Raw genomic sequence first — 22,432 nt, forward strand, 5'->3', positions numbered from 1 at the left:
AAAAAAAAAAAAAAAAAAAAAAAAAAGGGATGTTTATTTTCCACCAACTTTATTTCCATGTTGCTTAAGAACCCATGCAAGGGCCGGGCACAGTGGCTCACGCCTGTAATCCCAGCACTTTGGGAGGCCAAGGTGGGTGGATCACCTGAGGTCAGGAGTTCCAGACCAGCCTGGCCAACATGGTGAAACCCCATCTCTACTAAAAATACAAAAATCAGTCAGGTGTGCTGGCACACGCCTGTAATCCCAGCTACTCAGGAGGCTGAGGCAGGAGAATCGGCTTGAACCTGGTAGGCGGAGGTTACGGTGAGCCAAGATTGTGGCACTGCACTCCAGCCTGGGCGACAGAGGGAGACTCCATCACACACAAAAAAAGAGCTCTTGCAAGAACAGCTTAAGACCATTCAGTGGTTGCTCCTACCCATCCAGTGGCCTTAGCAGTAGGAGCTGCAGACCAGTCTTCCGTGGCAGGCTGAGTGCTCCAGTCTTCAGTAGGGAACTGCTGGATAGTCACAGAGGGCACGTGCACATCTTCAGACCAGTCTGCAACCTCAGGATGAGTAGCAGTGAACTCAGGAGCTGGAGCAGTCCATTCACCCTGAAATTCCTCCTTGTCACAGCCTTTTCAGCAGCAGCCTGCTCTTCTTTTTCAGTCTCTTCAGGATCTCTGTAGAAGTAGAGATCCGGCATGACCTCCCACGGGTGTTCACGGGAAATGGTGCCACGCATGCACAGAACTTCCTGAGCCAGCATCCACCACGTCAAACCCACCGAGTGAGCTCCCTTGTTGTTGCTTGGGATGGCAATGTCCACATGGCGCAGAGGAGCATCCGTGTGACACAGAGCAAGGTAGGTAGGCTAACATAAGATGCCTCTGTGAGAGGCTGCCGATCAGCCCTGGGGTGAATAAACATAAGCCGTGGTTCCCGGAAGGCTGCCTGGATCTGGTTAGTGAAGGTTCCAGGAGAGAAGCGGCCAGCAATTGGAGTGGCTCCAGTGGCAGCAGCAAACTTCAGCACGGCCCTCTGGCCACTATTCCTGGAGGACGTGACACTGACATCAGCGGGGTTTTCAGTGGCAACAATGCCACAAGCTGCCAGAAGCAGCTTCTCCCAGGTCCTCTTCAGAGTTAGGATGTAGGTGCCATCACTTTCCCTTTTATACATGTACTGTTCCATCTGTAAGTCAAGATTGGTGCCACCTAAGTGGGTTCCTGCTGCAAGGAAATTAAGGACATCTTCCTCCTTCATTTGCAGGAGGGACATCAAGGGCTCCAGATGCTGTGAAACTTTAAGTTACAACAGAAATCCAGAACAACGCCAGATGGACCCCTCTGTGGGTAGCGTGGAAAGCTTTTTTTTGTTTGTTTTGAGACGAAGACTTGCTCTGTCGTCCAGGCTGGAGTACCGTGGCACAATCTCGGCTCACTGCAGCCTCCACCTCCTGGGTTCAAGCAATTCTCCTGCCTCAGCTTCCCAAGTAGCTGGGATTACAGGCATGTGCCACCATGCCCGGCTAATTTTTGCTTTTTTTTTTTTTTTTTTTTTTGAGGCGGAGTCTCGCTCTGTCCGCCCCGGACTGGGAGTGCAGTGGCCACGATCTCAGCTCACTGCAAGCTCCGCCTCCCGGGTTTTACGCCCATTCTCCTGCCTCAGCTCCTGGAGTAAAGCTGGGACTACAGGCGCCCGCCACCCGCCAGCCTAGTTTTGTATTTTTAGTAGAGACAGGGGTTTCACCCGGTGTTAGCCCAGGATGGTCTCGATCTCCTGACCTCGTAATCCCGCCGCCGTCTCGGCCCCCAAAGTAGCCTGGGATTACAGGTTGAGCCAGCCGCGCCCGGGCTAAATTTTTGCATTTTTAATAGAGATGGGGTTCATCATATTTGGCCAGGCTGGTCTCAAACTCCTGACCTCAAGTGATCTGCCTGCCTTGGCCTCCCAAAGTGCTGGGATTACACGCATGAGCCACCATGCCTGGTGTATTTTTTTGAAATGGAGTTTCGTTCTTGCTTGCCCAGGCTGGAGTGGGCAATGGGCAACGATCTCAGCTCACTGCCAACCTCCCGCCTCCCAAGTTCAACGATTCTTCCTGGCCTCAGCCTCCCAAGTAGCTAGGATTACAGGCATATGCCCCACACCTGGTTTTTTTCTTTTCCTTTTTTTTTTTTTTTGAGACAAGAGTCTTGCCTTGTCACCCAGGCTGGAGTGCAATGGTGCGATCTCAGCTCACTGCAACCTCTGCCTCCTGGGTTCAAATGATTCTCCTGCCTCAGCCTCCCAAGTAGCTGGGATTACAGGTGCCCGCCACCATGCCCAACTAATTTTTGTATTTTTTAGTAGAGATGCGGTTTCACCATGTTGGCCAGGCTGGTCTTGAACTCCTGACCTTGTGATTCACCCGCCTTGGCCTCCCAAAGTGCTGGGATTACAGGCATGAGCCACTGTGCCCAGCTTAATTATGTACTTTTTTTAGTAGAGAAAGGGTTTCACCATGTTGGCCAGGGTGGTCTCAAACTCCCAACTTCAGGTGATCCATCCACCTCAGCCTCCCAAAGTGCTGGGATTACAGGTGTGAGTCACCGCGCCCAGCTAATTTATTTTTTGTAGAGATGGAGGTCTTGCTATGCTGTCCAGGCTGGTCTTGAACTCCTGGCCTCCAGTGATCCCCCGCCTGCCTCGACCTCCGAAAGTACTGGGATTACAGGTGTGAGCCACTGTGCCCAGCCTGGGAAGTCCTTCTTTTGGTCTGTGCCCTCTCACACTCTCTCCAGCTCAGGCAATACAGGGGAAGGGGAAAGTGGGAGCCAGGGAAGCTTCCAGGTTCCCACGAGGGTCTAACATTCTGCCTCTCCCTTTTCCTCTCATCTTCCCTTTTCAGGGTCTCTCCCCTCTATGCTGGTGGCAGGAGGGGAGATGGGGTTAATGGGCAGACAAATGGACTCAAGACTTACAAACTGTCCTTTAATGACAGTGAGGCTGAGGAACATTAATAATTTATCACGCGGGGAGTCCCCAGAAGCCCTGTTCCCATGAACCCCTGTGGGCGGAGGAGAGAGGCGGGGACTCTGGGTGCTTCCTGAGAAGGCCGTGTTGGAAGCAAGATGACATATTCAGTCCAGGCACATAGAACGTGCACTCAGGAAGCGGGGAGTGAGAGAGACCCATCCCCCGACTCCCAGGATGGGGGCCAACCCCCCTAAAAAGGCACAGTGGCAGGGCAGGTTTGGCAGAGTGGTTGAGTGTCAGGGGTCGACAAAGGACACCATGATGTAGCGTGTGCCCCGAGTCGTGGGCAGCCCCTCGTGGTAGTGGGTGAGGCGGCCGGGGTGCAGGAGTGCCCAGCCCTTCCTCGGGGACGAGATCACGCAGTCGTAGCGCAGGAAGCGGCAGCCGCCTCCCTGAAAAGAGGAGAAGGGAAAGGAAACATGGAGTGAGCAGACATGGGGCCTGGGGAGCAGGCAGATACAGGGGGCAGGGCAGCCAGGCGAGGGGGCACGGTGCGGTGACAGACCAGTGTGACAAGGGAGATGGCAGATATGGGGGGCTGGGGTGCCCGTAGACAGGAAGATCCAGGGGAAGGCTGAGGCCGCCTGCCCAGAAGAGATCTAGGAGCTGACACCCACAAAATCACTGGGAAATGGGCAGGGCGGGGAGCTGGGGGTGCACGCAAGGGCTCTAGGTGGGGACCCGAGGGTCCTGAGGTGAAGCATGGGTGGGTGGTGTGGCTGGGGCGCACCTCATAGTCCAGGCCCTTGTGGTTGAGGGCCACGTTGAGGGTGAAGGTGGATGAGTCATGGTGTGGCCGCAGAGATGGCTGCTCATCTGGTCGGTAGCGAACCACAAAGTTCATCACCGCCCGCGCCTGGGAGAGAGGAGGGAAGACGCTGCGGGGACGGCTGCAAGTGCAGGATTTTTTTTTTCTTTTGTATTATTATTACTATTATTTTTGAGACAGTCTCGCTCTGTCACTCAGGCTGGAATGCAGTGGTGTGACCTCGGCTCACTGCAACCTCTGCCTCCTGGTTTCAAGCAATTCTCATGCCTCAGCCTCCCGAGTAGCTGGGATTAGAGGCATCTGCCACCACACCCAGCTAATTTTTGTATTCTTACTAGAGACGAGGTTTCACTATCTTGGCCACGCTGGTCTTGAACTCCTGACCTTAGGTTATCCGCCCACCTCGGCCTCCCAAAGTGCTGGGATTACAGGCGTGAGCCACCAACACCTGGCCATTGCACGGGGTCTTCAGGGAGATGATGGTCCCTGTCCAGGGAGGGGAGGGGCGGCAGGATTCCTGCGTGGGAGGGTCTTGCTGCTCACTGGCATTAGATTAGGGCCAAGCCTTGCCCCGGGTCTCAGCCTGGCTCCCTCCCTCCCCTGGGCTGCCTCCTGCAGCATCTCATTCCCCTGGGAACTAAAGTGCACGGAGCCCAAATGCTGTGGGGGCCAAAAGGGGTCTCTGTGGAGACTTCCAGCCTGGCACTGGGGTGGGAAAGGTGGGGAGGCAGCGGGCAGATGGGCGGCGCACCTTGGTGTGGTAGCCGGGAAACAGGCTCTCGGTCATGGGGCCCACATACGTCCGCAGCAGCTGCAGCCATTGGTCCTCGTACCCCACCTGCTTCATGTGGATGTCCACAGTGGGCACATTCTCGTAGCCTCCAGCCAGCCTCGAATCCTGGGGGTGGCGGGCACTGAGCCACCCGCCCCTCCAGCCATGGTGCCCGCCAAGGGCAGTCCAGCCTCCTTCCTCCTGTGCCCCAGCCTTTACACCTGTGTTCCTCTGTGTGGAGCAGTCTTCTTTGCTACTTCTCACCCTGACTCACTGCTCCTGGCCCTTCAAGTCTCAGCTAAGATGTTACCTGTCCTGTGAAGCCCCTTAGTCCTCCCAAGTCTGGGTCAAGGCTTCCCCGTGGCTTCCACTGCACCCAGGCTGCTCATCGAAGCCTTAGAAGCTGTGTGGCGGCTGCTGCTCACAGCAGGGGAGAGCTTGGCTGGCACGAGGCATTCCTGCAGTGCAAGCTAGGGCAGTGACCCAGAAACTATTTCCTCTTTTCTTTTTTTAGAGACAGAGTCTTGCTCTGTCACCCAGGCTGGAGTGCTGCAGCATGATCATAGCTCACTGCAGCCTCTAACTCTGAGGCTCAAGTGATCCTTCTGCCTCAGCCTCCTGAATAGCTGGGACCACAGGCACACGCCACCATGCCTGGCTAATTTTGTGTTTTTAGTAGAGATGGGGTTTCTCCATGTTGATGAGGCTGGTCTCGAACTCTCGACCTCAGGAGATCCACCTGCCTCAGCGGCCTCCCAAAATGCTGGGATTACAGGCGTGAGCCACCATGCCTGGCCCAAACCCAGCTAATTTTTAAATTTCTTATAGAGACAGGTACTTGCTATGTTGCCCAGGCTGGCCTCAAACTCCCTGGCTCGAGCAATCCTCCTGCCTCAGCCTCCCAAAGTGCTAAGATTACAAGCATGAGCCACTGCGCCCAGCAGTAAATATTTCTTGAATACATGAATGAATGCAGTTGTGACCCCAGGGTCTGTCTCCCCCTTGGGGTTTTAGTAGAGAAAAGAGGGAGTTCCCCTCTTTGCTCCCATTTTCCTGATTCCATTGTTCCTTTACCAGATCCCACACCTCCTCCTCTGGGGAGCCCTCTGCCTTCCTCACCCAGGCCCTTACCTCATGCCGGCCGCCTGACCACTGGCCATAGTGCTCCATCTCTGCCACCAGCTCATCACACATTTGTTCTGACAGCAGTGGGAACCAGTACACGTCCGGGCATGGCTGAGGACAGGGTGGGGGAGAACAGGACTAGCTGACAGCACAGAACGGGGAAGGGGACAGGCAGTGGACAGAATGGGAAGGTTCAGGGAGGAGCAGGGAAGGCTCTGTGAGAGCAGCCAGGGACCTGCCAGGTAGGGCCTGGGGGAGTGGCAAGGCTGAGAGCCGGTATCTGGCACAGCAGAGGTGGCAGAGGGTCCTGGAGCCCCTTGTGCTGGGACAGGGGTTTCCAAACTTCCATAACAGTGCATCCCTCTTTTTTTTTTTTTTTTTTTTGAGATAGGGTATTACTCTGTCACCCAGGCTAGAGTGCAGTGGCACAATCATAGCTCACTGCAGCCTCAACCTTCTGGGCTCAAGCGATCCTCCTGCCTCAGCCTCCCAAGTAGCTGGAACTACAGGCACATGTCACCATGCCAAGCTAATTTTTTCTTTTCTTTTTTTTTGAGACAGGGTCTCGCTGTGTCACCCAGGATGGAGTGCAGTGGCATGATCTTTGCTCACTGCAACCTCCGCCTCCCAGGTTCAAGCAATTCTCCCACCTCAGCCTCCAGAGTAGCTGGGACTACAGGTGCGTGCCATCACATCTGGCTAATTTTTGTATTTTTTTTTTTTTAGTAGAGACAGGGTTTTGCTATGTTCGCCGGGCTGGTCTCAAACTCCTGACCTCAAGTGATCCGCTTGCCTCGGTCTCTTGAAGTACTGGGATTACAGGCATAAGCACCACTCCTGGCCTAATTTTTTATTTAAAAAATTTTTTTTTGTAGAGACAGATTCTCGCTATGTTGCCCAGGCTGGTCTTGGACTCTTGGCCTCAACCGATCTACCCACCTCGGCCTCCCAAAGTGCTGAGATTACAGGCACGAGCCACCACGCCCGGCCCCATTCTTCTTTAAAGACGTGATTTCAGCCAGGCGCGGTGGCTCACGCCTGTAATCCCAGCACTTTGGGAGGCTGAGGTGGGCGGATCACCTGAGGTCAGGAGTTGGAGACCAGCCTGACCAACATGGTGAAACCCCATCTCTACTAAAATACAAAAATTAGCTGGGCATAGTGGCAGGCGCCTGTAATCTCAGCTACTTGGGAGGCTGAGGCTGGAGAGTCGCTTGAACCTGGGAGGCGGAGGTTGCAGTGAGCCGAGATCATGCCATTGCACTCCAGCCTGGCAACAGAGCGAGACTGTCTCAAAAAAAAAAAAAAGAAAAGAAAAAAAAGATGTGATTACATTCGTAACACCAATATACCCAATACACAGGAGAGGAGAGGCCATCTGATCAATGCCAGGTTTGGGATCAAGAGTCCTATCTGCTCGGCCTTTGCCTTCATCTTGGCTGAACAGAAAACCCTCAGACCCCTGGGGAACTCAGTGTGAAAACTTTGAATCCAGGTGGGGGCCCCCAAGAGGCAATGGCCATGAGGGCGGTGGGGGCTGCACGGGCTCACCTGCTCCACGATTCCCTCCCCTTCCAGGGCCCGGCTGTAGTTCTCATGGATGTACTGCTCCTTCCAGTCCTGCGGGAGGGTGGAGGGTACATCAGATCTGTGACCCCCTTGCTCCCAGCCCTCAGGGGACTGCCCCCTCCTGCTCAGCGTCCTGCGCTGGCAGCAGCCACCATGTTTGGCGTCTTCCTTAGCACAGGGTGGGGAACCTGTGTGCTCTGGGTGAGGGGGTCCCACTCACGACAGGGTTGTCAAAGATCTGCCAGAGGTCGGGGTGCAGGTGCTCCGTGTCATAACGGGAAGTGGCCAGGAGCCGGCCAAATTCATGCTGATTGCTCAGATGGAGGAAGATGCCCTGTAGTGGGGTGGGGGTGTCCATGATGCAGGCCATGCCCGGAGTCCGGGGGGCTGCCCCCAGGCCACGCCGCGCACCCGCGCTCACCTTGTCTCGAAAGCTCTTACAGAAGGCCATGTCCGGGTCCGTGTCACTGCCCGAGAACACGTCCCTCTGGGGCAGCTCCGTCCGCAGGGTATCCCCCCTGATCACATAGGCCTGCGAGATGTATGGCACGTTCCACACGCCCCTGGAGGCACCGACACCGTGGTCAGCTGGGAGGGCGGCCCCCAAATTCTGCCCAGCTCATCCTGGGAAGTCCTTCTTCCCTTAGAGTATTGCAGTCCCTGAATATAAGGCTCCTGCAAGTCCCTTGTCACGCATTGCTTGTCACAACCGCCCCATCTCCCAAAACGCAATCAGTCCCTACCCCAAGCTGTGGCACTTCTTTTTTGTTTCTTGTTTTTGGTTTTTGAGATGGAGTCTTGCTCTGTCACCCAGGCTGCAGTGTAGTGGTGTGATCTTGGCTCACTGCAACCTCCGCCTCCCAGGTTCAAGCAATTCTCCCACCTTAGCCTCCCAAATAGCTGGGATTGCAGGTGCCCGCCACCATGCCCAGCTAATTTTTGTATTTTTGGTAGAGATGGGGTTTCACCATGTTGGCCAGACTGGTCTTGAACTCCTGACCTCAAGTGATCCGCCTGCCTCGGCCTCCCAAAGTGCTGGGATTACAGGCGTTGAGCCACCACGGCCAGCCCTTGTTTTTTATTTTCTTGAGACAGGGTCTCCCTCTGTTTCTAGGCTGGAGTGCAGTGGTGCAAACATGGCTCACTGCAGCCTCAACCTCCCAAGTTCAAGTGATCCTCCCACCTCAGCCTCTGTAGTAGCTGGGACTACAGGCACGCACCACTGTGCCCATCTAATATTTTAAGTTTTTTGTAGAGACAGGATCTTGCTATGTTACTCAGGCTGATGTTAAACTCCCAGGCTCAAGCAGTCCTCCTACCTCGGACTCCCAAAGTGGTGGCATCAAAGGTGTGAGCCACTGCACCCGGCCTCGTGACACCTCTGACTGGTGACCACTCCCAACCCCTGAGAGTGGGGGCCTTGGGTCTATCCGGGCCCTGGGTCGGAGGAGGTGGGGGGCTGTAGGCTGGCGGGACTCACACTCGCTTTCGCTGCACCAGCTCCACGTAGTCCTCGGAGCGGGCATAGTACTCATCGGGGCTCAGGGCGCCCCAGAAGTTGGACCACAGCTTGCCATGGCGGGACAGCATGGGGGCGATCACCTTCCTACAGACAGGCAGGGGTGAGGGCTGGGCAGACGGGAGCAGGCCTGGGGAGCCCGGTGCCCAAGGCAGAAGTGGGGTTCCCGGGGCCTGTTGGGGTGCCCTCCGGCTGCGGGGAGAGGAGGTAAGCCACCTGTTCTCCTCAATGAGGATGCGCAGGGTCTGTAGGTTGGTGAGGACAGCATCAGCGTCCAGGCTGAAGTAGAACTCACACTCGGGGTCCTGCCGACACATGTCCCTGGAAGTGAGAGGTGAGCTGAGACAGTGGCGGGTGGGGAGGCAGTGTGGATGGGGGAACTGGTCCACGCCCCCAGGAGAAAAGGAGGGAGGCAGTGTCTATCCTTCCTTCCCCAGGCTCTCTGCTGTCTGGGTGAGCTGGCAAGGGCAGGGGTGACAGCGTGGGGGCTGCAAGGACGCGAATGGGGAGGCCCAGGAGGGGTTGGACGGGTGACAGGTGAGGTGAGGGCCAGGCATCAGGTGGCAGCAACCCCCACCCTGCACCCTCATCCCACCCCCTCCTCCCCCCAAGCACCCGCTCACATGGCCATGTCCCTGGCCTCGCCTGGGCTCAGAGCCTCCTCCGGCCCTACCAGCTTCACGGCTGCGAAGTGGTCCTGGAGCTGTGGCCAGGAGTCAGCGATGTGGGGCTCATGGAAGACCTCCTGGGAGGGGATGACATAGGGGGATGGGCTCAGAGGGCAGGGAGGTGGCACCTGAGGTATGGGGGGTGCAGGAAGGAGATGGGGGTAGGGGCACGGGAGTTCTGATCAGGACAGGGGAAGGGTCCCTCGGGAGAGGCTCCAAGATGGGGGCAGCCGGTCTCACGTTGTTGTGCAGAAAAAGGGTGACCCTGTCAGGGGGATAGTCCAGGAGCAGCAGCCGCTGCAGGAAGCGGGGCAGAAACGGAGTAGGCTGTTCCACAAACACGGCCAGAAACACCCGGGGGGGAGGCTGGAAGATGCAACACACATGGGCTCAGAGGGAAGCCTGGACTTCTCCGTTGCCCCCACCCACCCTCCACCCTGACAGGTGCGGGGACCCAGAAGCGATGGCCCCACCACCACCCAGCCCACTCCTTGCACCTCCTGCTCAGCACGCTGCCCTCTCGTGCCCCTCCCCGGCACCCCCACCTCACCTGCCCCCCCGGGAGTGTCCTCCGGTCCCGGTTGCAGAAACCACAGCCTCCCTCAGGAGTCCAGCCGTTGGGGACGTAGTTTCCCAGGTAGTTGAGCTGCAGCTGTTGGGGAGAGACTGAGGCTGAGTGGCTGAGGCCTCCAGGGGTGGAGGTGGGGATCAGGCACCTCTGGTATGGGGGCTGGGAAGGGCTGGCTTCTCAGAAAGGTTGGAGGTGCCCAGGGGTTGGGGCAGGGCAGGGCGGCGGTTGAGACCACTGATGGCACCTTAGTGGGACCGTTTCCATGGACGACAACGGGGAGCGTGTCATAGGCCACATTCCGGATACGCACACGGTTCCGATCAAACTTTAAAACCACTTCATCTGGGGAAGAAAAAGGCCAGGCTTCAGACTCCCTTTCTCTGGGAGCTGCCAAGCAACATATTTTTCTAAATATGGGGTCCCATATTCTCCAGGGAATAAAGGGACACCAGGGCCATCCTAGAGTGTCCCTCGTTGTGGGGCAGGAACCTTTGGGTTCTGACCAGGCTGCTGGCCCAGAGAGCTCCACTGCCTACTACCTGCGTGATCACATCGCAGCTGGGTGAGGGAGGATGAGCTGAGCTGGGGTCCACTAGGAGCCTCAGCATCCCTACCCCTCCTCATATTCTCCCTCTCTCCCCCACTTTTTTTTTTTTTTTTTTTTTTTTTTTTTTTTTTTTTGCCCATTAATTTTGTTTCCTGGAGCTTTGCCGAACCCTTTTTTTTTTTTTTTTTTTTTTTTTTGAGATGGAGTCTCACTCTGTCACCCAGGCTGGAGTGCAATGGTGCGGTCTTGGCTCACTGCAACCTCCGCCTCCTGGGTTCAAATGATTCTCTTGCCTCAGCATCCTGGCTAGCTGAGACTATAGGCACATACCACCATACTTGGCTAATTTTTGTATTTGTATTTTTTGTTTTTTATTCTGAGATGGAGTCTCACTCCTATCACGCAGGCTGGAGTGCAGTGGCGCGATCTTGGCTCATTGCAACCTCCACCTCCTGGGTTCAAGCGATTCTCCTTCCTTAGCCTCCCAGGTAGCTGGGATTACAGGCACACACCACCACGCCCGGCTAATTTTTATATTTTTAGTAGAGACAGGGTTTCGCCATGTCGACCAGGCTGGCCTCGAACTCCTGACCTCAGGTGATCCACCTGTCCTGACCTCAGGTGATCAGTCCTGCCAAAGTGCTAGGATTACAGGCATGAGCCACCACACCCGGCCTAATTTTTGTATTTTTAGTAGAGATGGGGTTTCACTATGTTGGCCAGACTGGTCTCAAACTTCTGACGTCATGATCTGCCCGCCTCAGCCTTCCAAAGTGCTGGGATTACAGACATGAGCCACCACACCTAGCCTCCTTTTTCTTGTTTTTTTTTTGAGGGAGTCTCACTCTGTCGCCCAGGCAGGAGTGCAGTGGCGCAATCTTGGCTCACTGCAACTTCCGCCTCCTGGGTTCCAGTGATTCTCCGGCCTCAGCCTTCTGAATAGCTGGGATTACAGGTGCCCGCCACCACGCCCGGCTCATTTTTGTACTTTTTTGTAGTAGAGACGGGTTTCTGCTATGTTGGCTAGGCTGGTCTCGAACTCCTGACCTCAAGTGATCCTCCTGCCTTGGCTTCCCAAAATGCTGGGATTATAGGCATGAGGCACCGTGCCTGGCCTCTCTCTCTCCATTCTCCCCATCCCGAGGCAAGTCACCAACCCCTCCACAAGCTGCTTTCCTCACCTGTACAAGAAGGATAACCATGGACCTTCCCTTTGTTAAACGAAATCACAGAAGTAGGCCAGGCACAGTGGCTCACGCCTGTAATCCCAGCACTTTGGGAGGCCGAGGCAGGAGGATCACCTGAGGTTGGGAGTTCGAGACTAGCCTGGCCAGCATGGTTGGAACCCTGTCTCTACTAAAAATACAAAATTAGCTGGGCGTGGTGGCGCATGCCTGTAATCCCAGCTACTTGGGAGGCTGAGGCAGGAGAATCACTTGAACCCGGGAGGCGGAGATTGCGGTGAGCTGAGATTGGACTATTGCACTCCAGCGCAGGCAACAAAGCGAAACTCCATTTAAAAAAAAAAAAAAAAAAGCCCCTGGCCTGGTGCCTAGGCGCAGCATGTATGCAACAGATGCCAGACACATTTTTGCCTCCCTTGCTTCTAGTACCATCGGCACAGTGCAACTCACACAACCCGCCACTCAGACACCCAATAAAACCACATAGAGGTGGACTTAGATCAGCCCAGCTCCTCCAGAAGCCTCTCCCAGCTCAAGACCCCTAGCTGCAGAGGCTGCGCACTGCCCACCTGCAGCTGTCTTCCTCCTCACCTAAAGCCCCGTTGAGGTTCTGAAAGATCCGAGATTTATGATCCAGATTAAGGCTGAGTTTCTCCTAAATGAAATGGGATGCGATAGAGTGGTTAAAATGGAAGGAGCGGGAAGGACATCATTTCTCTTTTCTCTCTCTCTCTCTTTTTTTCTCTTGCTTTTGTTGCTTAGGCTGGAGTGCAATGGCATGATCTCAGCTCACTGCAATCTCTGCCTCCCAGTTCAAGCGATTCTCCTGCTTCAGCCTCCCAAGTAACTGGGACTACAGAAGAGTGCCACCATGCCTGGCTACTTTTTTTATTTTTAGTAGAGACAGGGTTTCACCATGTTGGCCAGGCTGGTCTCAAACTCCCGACCTCAGGTGACCCACGAGCCTCGGCCTCCCAAAGTGCTGGCATTACAGGCGTGAGCCACTGTGCTTTTTCTTTTTTGTGAGAGACAGAGTCTCATTCTGTCACTGACGCTGGAGTGCAGTGGTGCAAAACATCCTCAAACTCCTGGGCTCAAGTGATCGTCCCACCTCAGCCTCCCAAGTAGCTGGGATTACAGGCGTACACCATGAAGTCTGGCTAATTTTTTTTTTTTTTTTTTTTTGTAGAGATGAGGTCTCAACTATGTTGTCCAGGCTGGTCTTGAATTCCTGGGCTCAAGCAATCCTCCTGCCTAAGCCTCCCAAAGCGCTTAGACGTGGGATGTGGGATGCGCCCACTCCTCTGTCTTCCCTACCCTCAGTCCTGGGTCCAGGTAGAGCCGCGTGTAGAACAGCTGGTCATCGTCATCATCCTTGTACTTCCACTGGCGCACGATCTGGTGGATGGTGGTGGCAAAGCCGATGAATCCTGGTGGGGAGGGGAAGTGTTGACCCCGAGACTCCCAGGGTCCCAGGGCCTGTCCCCCAGGCCCTCTCCAGCCCTCAGGCACCTTTAACACTCTGTCCCACCGCTCTTGGCCCCTCTGCCTTGGGCACCTTGCCACTCACCACCAGAGTTGAGGAAGCGCTTCCCCGTGCCCACCTCAGGGTACTGCTCCGCCAGCCCCCACTCGGGCCAGCAGAAGCTCTCCGCAGAGAAGAGCAGGCGGCTGCCACTCTGGACGAACTTCTTCAGCAGCTCTGAGGGGCTGCCGGCCAGAATCACATCATAGCTGGGTGAGGAAGGGGAGGATGAGCAGGGGTCCACTGGGAACCTCAGCATCCTTACCTTGCTCCCTATCTCCAGCCCTGTTACCTGTCCACAAACATGATGATCATATCCTCCCGGTCAGCGTATTTCTCCATTTCCTTCTTGAGCCACCGGACCTTCTGTCCTCCACCGACTGTTCGGGCCACATCACCCCCTCGCCACTCCTCTCCCAGGCCCAGGGTCTGTGGAGAAGACGCCTCATGCCAGGCAAGGGGTGGGGAGTTGTTGGGGGGAGCTCCTGACCAGGCTCACCGTGGGGACCTGGGCATCCAGACTTCAGCCCACCCCTCCCGCTGGGACCCCCTCCCAGGGGCGTTTCCCTCTCCTCACCCGCACGGTGTAGTTGAAGAATTCTGCAGAGCGCAGGAAACGCAGGTACCCCTCGGTTTCAGCTGTGGCCACAGTCATCACCAGCAGCTTCTCTGTTACCAGAGGGAATTGGCACTTGGGATCCACCGCCCAGCTCCGGGCCCCACGTGCTTTGCTGTCCTCCCTCTCACTCGACTTCCCTCCCTTTCTTCCTTCCCATTCTTAAACTCTTCTCACCCAGGAACACTCTGACCCCAGGGAGGACAGGGTGGGAGTGGCGCCCAGGAATTCCGAGTCCGTTCGCACAGGGAGGCTGGAAACCTCACTTCAGGGTGGTAATGGGCAAGGAGCTTGGCGCGACTCAGCCCCAAGAGCACGCTGGGCGGCGGACGGGCCAGACACCTCCTCGAGCCCCCGACCCTCTCCGGGCCAGGCTGGCAGGCACGTCAGCCTCTGCCCCCTCGGCCGCGCGGGGCCTCCCCGGGCTCTCACCTGGGTTGACCGGGTCTCGGCCCCGGGGCCGGTCGGAGGCTGAGGCCGCAGGGGGCAGCAGCAGCAGCAGCAGGAGCCGGAGTCCTGGCCCCGAGGAGGTCATGGTGGGGAGCGGGCCCAGACAGCACCCAGGATCCTGGGACCTCAGCTACGCGCCTGGATCCCAGCTCCGGAGGGGAGCTCCTGGAAGGGGGCGCTCGGGCTGCTGTGCAGCCGCCGCGGGGAGCAGCTGGGCTGGGGCCACGCCCTGGAAAAAAGGCGTATCCGGAGGCTGCAGAAAGCTCCAGATGCCGGCGCCGCAGACAAGGCGAGGATTGTCCCGGGCGCACGGGAGGCGGGGGAGGGGCGGCAGCTGGGGCCGGCGGGCGGGAGACAGGGACTCTGGGCCGAGCCCCCTGCTTTACACATGTGGAAGCTGAAACCTGGACAGGGGAAGTGACCCCTGGCGGTGGGTCCGGAGGGACGCGGGGGCGGGTCCTGGCAGCAGCCCTGCCGGGAGAGTGCGGGCGGAAGACAGGGAGAGCGAGGGGGTGGCGGCGACAGGGAGGGAGGAAGCCCAGGAGTCCGCCGCGGGACGGAGGCCTGGGGGAACTGGGAGCTGAGCTTTCTGCAGAGGGCCACTAGGAACCTCGGATTGCCCACGGAAGCCAGTCCGCTGGGATCAAAGCCACTTTCTTTGACAGTCCAGCCCACTTCCTTTTCTGCCCGGAGAGAAGCTCCAGGGTCTGCCTTTGTGATCAGAGCATCTTCACAAGGACCAAAGGAAAATAAGGTTTCTCGTAAGAACACCGTGAGCACATCTTTAAAATGACCCATTCCGTGGCTCCTACAAGATTTTACACCGCCACACTGAGGCCGGAAGTAGTTTTGCCCCTATAAAACATGGCGAAAAGCTTTCTTGTCTCCAAGGAAACGCCACGTAATGAGTCAAAGCGGTGGCGCACGCGCAGAAGTACAAGCCACCGGAAGTGATGGTGCCCCTACCAAAGTCGTGGGTTTAGTACGCGTGCGCAGCAGTCTCTTCCGAGAGTTGTGTCGTGCAAATGGTGGAGAAGAAAACTTCGGGTATGTGAGCCCCCGCGGTTCGCCCCCTTCCCCATCCCAAGTCCAAATCAGTCCTAGAATTTTCTTACCTAGTCATTCCTCTTTTTTTTTTCTTTTGAGACGTGATCTCGCTCTTTCACCTAGGCTGGAGTGCAGTGGCGTAGTCATAACTCACTATAGCCTCGAACTACTGGGATCAAACCATCCTCCCATCTCAGCCTCCCGAGTGGCTGGAGCTGAAGGCATGAGGCACCACGCCTGGCTAATTTTTAATTTGTTATGTGGTAACGGGCTCTCTTTATGTTGCCCAGGTTGGTCTCCAACTGTTGGCCTCAAAGCGATCCTGCCGCGTGGGCCTTCCAAAGTGCTGGGATTACAGGCGTGAGCTGTCGCGCCCGGCCCCAGCTATTCCTCCTAAATCCGTTCCTTAGCCCTCGGGTCCTGGCGTTGACCCTTCATTCACGTTTTATTGATGCCTGCTCCAAACCGGGCGCTGGGGATGAAGAGGAGAAAGATCCCTGTTATCCAAGCATTGGCTTTTTCTGGAAGGGGGACAGAAACGCAGACCTACCACTGTATTTCACTGTGATTTGTGCTATGGCAGAGGGAGGCACAGCGCCTGCGAACAGGGAGGCGTGGCATCTAGCCCAGGGAGGCAGGGGACTGTGAAAGCTTGAAGGAAAAACGAAAAAGCTTGAATTGAGTCTTGAAAGTCTAGTTAGGATTTCTCTCAGTGGGAACCTCACGTGCAAAGGCAGTAAAACAAGAAAAAACCTAGTCCCTTAGGAAACCAAGTCCACAGTTTGGATCTTACAGAGTGATAAGAAAGGATGGAAAACTGAGGAAAGGTTACATTTTGAAAGGCGTTATACACACTGCCCAGGAGTTTGAACTCTGTGGGGAAGCATTGGAGAGCTAGCAAAGGCTTTTTTTTTTTTTTTTTTTGAGACGGAGTCTCGCTCTGTCGCCCAGGCTGGAGTGCAGTGGCCGGATCTCAGCTCACTGCAAGCTCCGCCTCCCGGGTTTACGCCATTCTCCTGCCTCAGCCTCCCGAGTAGCTGGGACTACAGGCGCCCGCCACCTCGCCCGGCTAGTTTTTTGTATATTTTTTAGTAGAGACGGGGTTTCACCGTGTTAGCCAGGATGGTCTCGATCTCCTGACCTCGTGATCCGCCCGTCTCGGCCTCCCAAAGTGCTGGGATTACAGGCTTGAGCCACCGCGCCCGGCCAATGCTGGGCTAGTTTTTACATTTTTTGTTGAGATGGGTGTCTCACTATGTTGCCTAGGCTGGTCTTGAACTCCTGAGCTCAGATGATCCTTCTGCCTCGGCCTTCCAAAATGCTAGGATTACAGGCATGAGCCACTGCGCTTGGCCCTTTCGGTTTTTCTTTTTTTTTTTTTTTGAGATGGAGTCTCGTTCTGTCCCCCAGACTGGAGTGCAGTGGTGCAACCTCGGTTCACTGCAAGCTCCGCCTCCTGGGTTCACAGCATTCTCCGGCCTCAGCCTCACAAGTAACTGGGACTACAGGCGCCCGCCACCACACCCAGCTTATTTTTTGTATTTTTAGTAAGGACGGGTTTTCACCGTGTTAGCCAGGATGGTCTTGATCTCCTGACCTCGTGATCCGCCTGCCTCGGCCCCCCAAAATGCCAGGATTACAGGCATGAGCCACTGCACTTGGCCCTCAGTTTTTCAAAGGCATCACAGTCTCCCAGCCATTACTTTTTTCATGTTGGCCTCAAGGCCTGAAACACCCTGCTGTCTCCCCTAGCCAGGCCATTCACCAGTTAGGCCTTAACCTAGACTTACCTTCTTCTGGGAGGTCTTCCCTGACTACTCCAAGGCCAGGTTGGGTGTTTCTGTCCTGGGCTCCGCAGCACTTTATACTTCCGTATTCTAGCCTACCCCATGGTGTACTTTCTTTGTTTGTTTGATTAATCATTTGTGTTGGCCACTGGACTGTAAGCTTTTGCATCCCTAGAACGTAGAGCACTGCCTGGCATTTGAAAGGGAGATTAGTACGGTGATCACAATCATGGTTTTTTTGTTTGTTTGGTTTTGGGTTTTTTGTTTTTTTTTTTTTTTGAAACAGGGTCTTGCTCTGTCGCCCAGGCTGGAGTGCAGTGGCACAAACACAGCTCACTGCAGCCTTGAGCTCCTGGGCTCAGTCAATCCTCCCGCCTCAGCCTCCTGAATAGCTGGGACTACAAGTGTGTGCCACCACGCCCGGCTAATTTTTGTATTTTTTTGTAGAAACAGGATTTTGCCATGTTGCCCAGGCTGGCCTCAAACTCCTGGGCTCAAGCCATCTACCCACCTTGGCCTCCCAAAGTGCTGAGATAACAGGCATGAGCCACTGCACCTGGCAAGGTCATGCTTTTTGATGCTGGGCAGTTCTTTGACTTCTGACCTGGCCACTTGCTAGCTGTGTGAACTTTGGACACATTTCTTAATCTTTGAATGTTGGTAAGTTGGGGATGGAATGATACTGTCCCATACAGCTGTTATAAGGGTTAAACGGTTCAAGCGATGCAAAGAGCTGAGCACGGTGCCTGGCTCATAGTAAGTGTCCAACAAGTGATAGCTACTGGGGCTGCTGCTGTTATTATTATGGTTAACATGTGGTTAACGAATAAAGAGATATATTATGTAAAATTATCAGAATCTGGCAAACAGCTGATAAGGCAATGAGGAAGAGGTTTTTTGTTTTTTGTTTTTGAGCCAGGGTCTCGCTCTGTCACCCAGGCTGGAGTGCAGTGGCGCGATCTCAGCTCACTGCAACCTCCACCTCCCAGGTTCAAGCGATTCTTGTGCCTCAGCCTCCTGAGTAGCTGGGGTTACAGGCATGTGCCACCACGCGCCGCTAATTTTTGTATTTTTAGTAGAGACCAGGTTTCACCACACCGGCCAGGTTGGTCTCGAACTCCTGACCTGAAGTGATCTGCCTACTTCAGCCTCCGAAAGTGCTGGGATTGCATGGGTGAGCCACTATGTCCAGCCGAGGAAAGAGGTTTAAAATAACTTCTAGGTTTCTAGTTTGGATGTCTGCATAGACGGTTCTATTCGCTTAGAGAGAATCTGCAGGAGAAGCAGATTTGGATGGGAAATTTTTTTTTTATTTTGAGTTGCAGTGTCCACAGGGCCAGTCGGTGACTTTTTTCTTTTTTTACCTTTTTTTGTTTTGTTTTGTTTTGTTTTGGGGACAGTCTTGCTCTGCGACTCAGGCTGGAGTGCAGCGGTGTGATTATGGCTTGCTGCACACTGCAGCCTCAACCTCCCGGACCCATGCAATCCTCCCACCACAGCCGCCCAAGTAGCTGGGACTGTAGGCGTGTGCAGCCATGCCCAGCTTATTTTTCAATTTTTTGTAGAGATGGGGTTTGTCTATGCTGCCCAGGCTGGTTTCTAACTCTTGGCATCAAGTGATCCTTTAGCCTCCCAAAGTGCTGAGATTACAGGCGTGTGCCACCATGCCTGGCCTCACCAGGCACTGGCTGCATGGCCAGTTCTGGAGCCCGGGAGCAGGTTCTGGGTTGAGGGAGTCACCCTGGGAGTTATTTGCTTGTGGGTGATCATCAGAGCCCTTTGTTTGGGTTCGAAATCCCAGGAAGAGTGTGTAGACTGAGCAGAGAAGAGGGCCAGCCACCTCCATAGAGGCAGGGAGAGCAGCCGAGCTGGAGCCGGAGGATTGCTAGACATGGAGAAGGCCTGCAGTCTTGTCAAGGAAGCAAGCAAAGGGTCTCTTTCTACTCGATGAAGGTAGTCAGCACCGCCACAGGGTGGACAGGGCTCAGGTCCCAGGAGGAGGAGGAGGAGGAGGAGGAGGAGGAAGGCACGCTGGAGCCCTGAGTGTGGGTGGTCCCCCCATGGATGGCCAGGCAGGTGTCAGATTTTGGGGGTTGAGGAGAGGATGGGAGGTGAAGAAGCAACATTGTCACATGAGTTATTCTGAAGGAGAAGTAGCTGTGAAGCCGAGTAGACATACGAGTGTTACCAGCTTTTTGATGGAAAGGAAAGTGCCGGTTGAGGAGGAGGGGTTGAAGATGGAAGAGGGAAGGGATGGGCTACAGGTGAAGGCTCAGGTTCAGTGGTGGGACTTAGGGGGCCCCGGGGCAGGGGTGTGCCCACTTGGCATCATGTTTGCGGGTGGGTGGCCTGGAAGAGGAGCGTGTCCAAGTGTGGGTGGCCCCTGGTTCCTTTGAGGTAGGAGGTGAGATGCTGAGCGTGAGAGCCATGTGCATTGAGGGCTCAGGACAACCTGGAAGCCCCAGGGTGCCGTGACCTCCCCAGTCTGCAGTGAGCTGTCTCCAGGAGGGGGCTCCTGGAGAAAAGAGGCGGGAGAGACTGAAAGGGTCTCAGCTGGCGGGACAGGAAGCATGGGCCCGGGGGCTGGCCTGGAAGAAGACGAGAGCTGCAGCTTCCACCCTGGGTGCCTTCCTTGCCCTGCCCAGAGCGGCAGCCACACTGCTGTTTCTCAGAAGCCCTGTAACTTTGTGTGCCCTGCCCCATCCAGTTCGCTCCCAGGATCCCGGGCAGCGGCGGGTGCTGGACCGGGCAGCCCGGCAGCGGCGCATCAACCGGCAGCTGGAGGCCCTGGAGAATGACAACTTCCAGGATGACCCCCACGCAGGACTCCCTCAGCTCGGCAAGAGGCTGCCTCAGTTTGATGATGACGCGGACACTGGTGAGGCGGATGGAGGAGGAAGCGGGGGATGGGACTGAGAGGAGGGCAGGAGAGTCCACCCAGCTCAGGCTGCAGGAGGACCCAAGAGCTCCTGGTGCCTCTGCCGGTGACTGGCTCCCATGGCTGTGGGCAACCACACCCCCTTTCTGTGCCTCAGTTTCCTCTCGTGTATGTGAAATAAACAAGAGAGACTGGATGAGCTCTGACATGAAGCCTTAGGCTTGGGGGCATGGAGGTGACGGTCGGCTGGGATTGGAGAATTGGGGTGGAGGGCAGAGGCTGGTAGTGAGGGACTGACTTAGAGCCGGGAGGGCAGGGCCAGGTGTGGTGGCTCATGCCTCTAATCCCAGCACTTTGGGAGGCTAAGGTAGGCAGATCACTTGAGGTCAGGAGTTCAAGACCAGCCTGGCCAACATGGTGAAACCACATCTCTACTGAAAATACAAAAACAAAATTAGCCAGGCATGGTGGTGGACACCTGTAATCCCAGCTACTCAGGAGGCCAAGGCAAGAGAATCACTTGAACCCGGGAGATGGAGGTTGCAGTGAGCCAAGATTGCACCACTGCACTCCAGCCTGGGTGACAGAGTGAGACTGTCTAAAAAAAAGAACCAGGAGGGCACATGGGCACGGGGAGTGATGAACCAGAGAAAGCTGCTGTCTTTCTGGGCAAGTGCCAAGCAACTGATCGCCTTTGACCCCTAGGAAAGAAAAAGAAGAAAACCCGAGGTGATCATTTTAAACTTCGCTTCCGAAAAAACTTTCAGGCCCTGCTGGAGGAGCAGGTGAGAGGAGGGTCGGCCTGGGAGGACCTCACAGGGAAGGGGTGAGCCTGGCCCTAGGAGGTGTTTGCTGCGCGGGTGGGTGGAGGAGTCTTAGAGCCAGCCCCTTGTCTCTGCAGAACTTGAGTGTGGCTGAGGGCCCCAATTACCTGACGGCCTGTGCGGGACCCCCATCGCGGCCCCAGCGCCCCTTCTGTGCTGTCTGCGGCTTCCCTTCCCCCTACACCTGTGTCAGCTGCGGTGCCCGGTACTGCACTGTGCGCTGTCTGGGGACCCACCAGGAGACCAGGTGAGCATGAGACCTGCTGTCCACATCCACTCCCTCCTTCCCACAGCCTCCCCAGACCTCTCTCCCCTCATCCTGGCTTCCTCTCTGTCTGCAGGTGTCTGAAGTGGACTGTGTGAGCCTGGGCATTCCCAGAGAGGAAGCGCCGCTGTACAATGCCCAGCCTTCAGAAAGACAGTTTCATCACCCAATGGAGGGGGAGCTCTTCCTGGACCAAGGGAGGAGCCGCTCATTCACCCAACGAAACTGTGTCTTACCTGTCAGGAAAGACGAACCTCACTCCTGGGAACTGTCTGGCAGGTAGGCTGGGCCCCCAGTGCTGTTAGAATAAAGAGCCTCATGCTGGAATCCTGCCTGTGTGGTCGTGGTGTGTTTGAGGTGATGGCAATGGGTCACCTGTCTCTCCTGCTCACGGCTCCATCTCTCTTCTTCCTGCCTCCCACTCACCCCTGCCACTGTCCGCCCCTCTGTGTCCCTGATCATGAGAGATTCTGTCCCATTCTCCTGCCACCCCCGAGCCCCTGCCCTCCTTGGCTACTTCTCTAAGTCTTTTTGGTTATTGATTTAGTTGTTAAAACTATTTTATTTATTTATTAGAGACAGGGTCTCACGCTGTAACCCAGGCTGGAGTGCAGTGGTGCGGTCTCGGCTCACTGCAACCTTCGCCTCCCAGGTTCAAGGGATTCTCCTGCCTCAGCCTCCCAAGTAACTGGGATTACAGGTGCCCACCACCATGCCCAACTAATGTTTTTGTATTTTTAGTAGAGTTGGGGTTTTGACGTGTTGGCCAGGCTGGTCTCAAACTCCCAACCTCAGGTGATCCACCCGCCTCAGCCTCCCAAAGTGCTGAGATTATAGGCGTGGGCCACCTCGCCCGGCCATGATTTTCCTTTGTATTTCTCCAATTGCTATATTTTCAAAGTACAGCTAGGTTCCAGGGATGGGTGACAGGGAGGTGGTGGGAGGACTGTGGAACAGGTGCAGAATGGTACCCCGGAGGGAGCTGGGCCTGTTTTTGTCTTAAGGTACTTAAGCAAAGGGGAGTGGTCGGGTCCTTATCCTTGGTGCTGCCAGACCGAGGGAGCAGTTGTCCTTAGGAAGCCCCTGTTACCAGGAGCTGCAGTGTGTGAAGTTATTAGCAGTATGGAGAACCCAGAAGTTTCTGGGAAACATGGCAAAATTCATGGTATAGATCTAATGTGTCCAACCTGCAGGCCACATGTGGCCCAGGATGATTTTAGTGCAGCCCAACACAAATTCGTAAACTTTCTTAAAATATTATGAGATTCTTTTGCGATTTTTTTTTATCTTTTAGCTCATCAGCTATTGTTA

The 22,432-nt window shown here is 55.5% G+C and overlaps 2 protein-coding genes and 1 pseudogene across 3 annotated transcripts; 1 reads left to right on the plus strand and 2 right to left on the minus strand.

The window, feature by feature from the left end:
• Positions 1 to 317: 317 nt before the first annotated feature.
• Positions 318 to 1,415, minus strand: LOC108518898 (40S ribosomal protein SA-like; annotated as a pseudogene).
• A 1,524-nt stretch (positions 1,416 to 2,939) lies between these two features.
• PLOD3 (procollagen-lysine,2-oxoglutarate 5-dioxygenase 3) lies at positions 2,940 to 14,859 on the minus strand. 2 transcript variants are annotated; one of them, XM_017857659.1, is made up of 19 exons: positions 14,303 to 14,859; positions 13,832 to 13,923; positions 13,547 to 13,683; positions 13,300 to 13,463; positions 13,047 to 13,159; positions 12,321 to 12,384; positions 10,243 to 10,340; positions 9,978 to 10,079; positions 9,668 to 9,793; positions 9,383 to 9,504; positions 8,976 to 9,080; positions 8,721 to 8,846; positions 7,662 to 7,803; positions 7,461 to 7,574; positions 7,223 to 7,291; positions 5,678 to 5,782; positions 4,526 to 4,672; positions 3,736 to 3,861; positions 2,940 to 3,397 (listed from the first exon to the last, which is right to left on the minus strand). In XM_017857659.1, exons 1-19 carry the CDS (start codon positions 14,403 to 14,405, stop codon positions 3,242 to 3,244), a joined length of 2,211 nt encoding a protein of 736 aa, XP_017713148.1. In that variant the 5' UTR covers positions 14,406 to 14,859; the 3' UTR covers positions 2,940 to 3,241. The 2 variants fall into 2 exon arrangements, with proteins under 2 accessions (XP_017713148.1, XP_017713149.1); XM_017857660.1 differs by having other exon boundaries at positions 2,947 to 3,397; positions 4,526 to 4,615; positions 14,303 to 14,712.
• ZNHIT1 (zinc finger HIT-type containing 1) lies at positions 14,835 to 21,448 on the plus strand. The gene is made up of 5 exons (XM_017857661.1): positions 14,835 to 15,367; positions 19,862 to 20,032; positions 20,738 to 20,817; positions 20,934 to 21,103; positions 21,198 to 21,448. The coding sequence occupies exons 1-5, from the start codon at positions 15,346 to 15,348 to the stop codon at positions 21,217 to 21,219; spliced, it is 465 nt and encodes a 154-aa protein (XP_017713150.1). The 5' UTR covers positions 14,835 to 15,345; the 3' UTR covers positions 21,220 to 21,448.
• Positions 21,449 to 22,432: the final 984 nt, after the last annotated feature.

This window comes from Rhinopithecus bieti, unplaced genomic scaffold (assembly GCF_001698545.2).
Source record: "Rhinopithecus bieti isolate Rb0 unplaced genomic scaffold, ASM169854v2 scaffold_42772, whole genome shotgun sequence".
Lineage (NCBI taxonomy): Eukaryota > Metazoa > Chordata > Mammalia > Primates > Cercopithecidae > Rhinopithecus > Rhinopithecus bieti.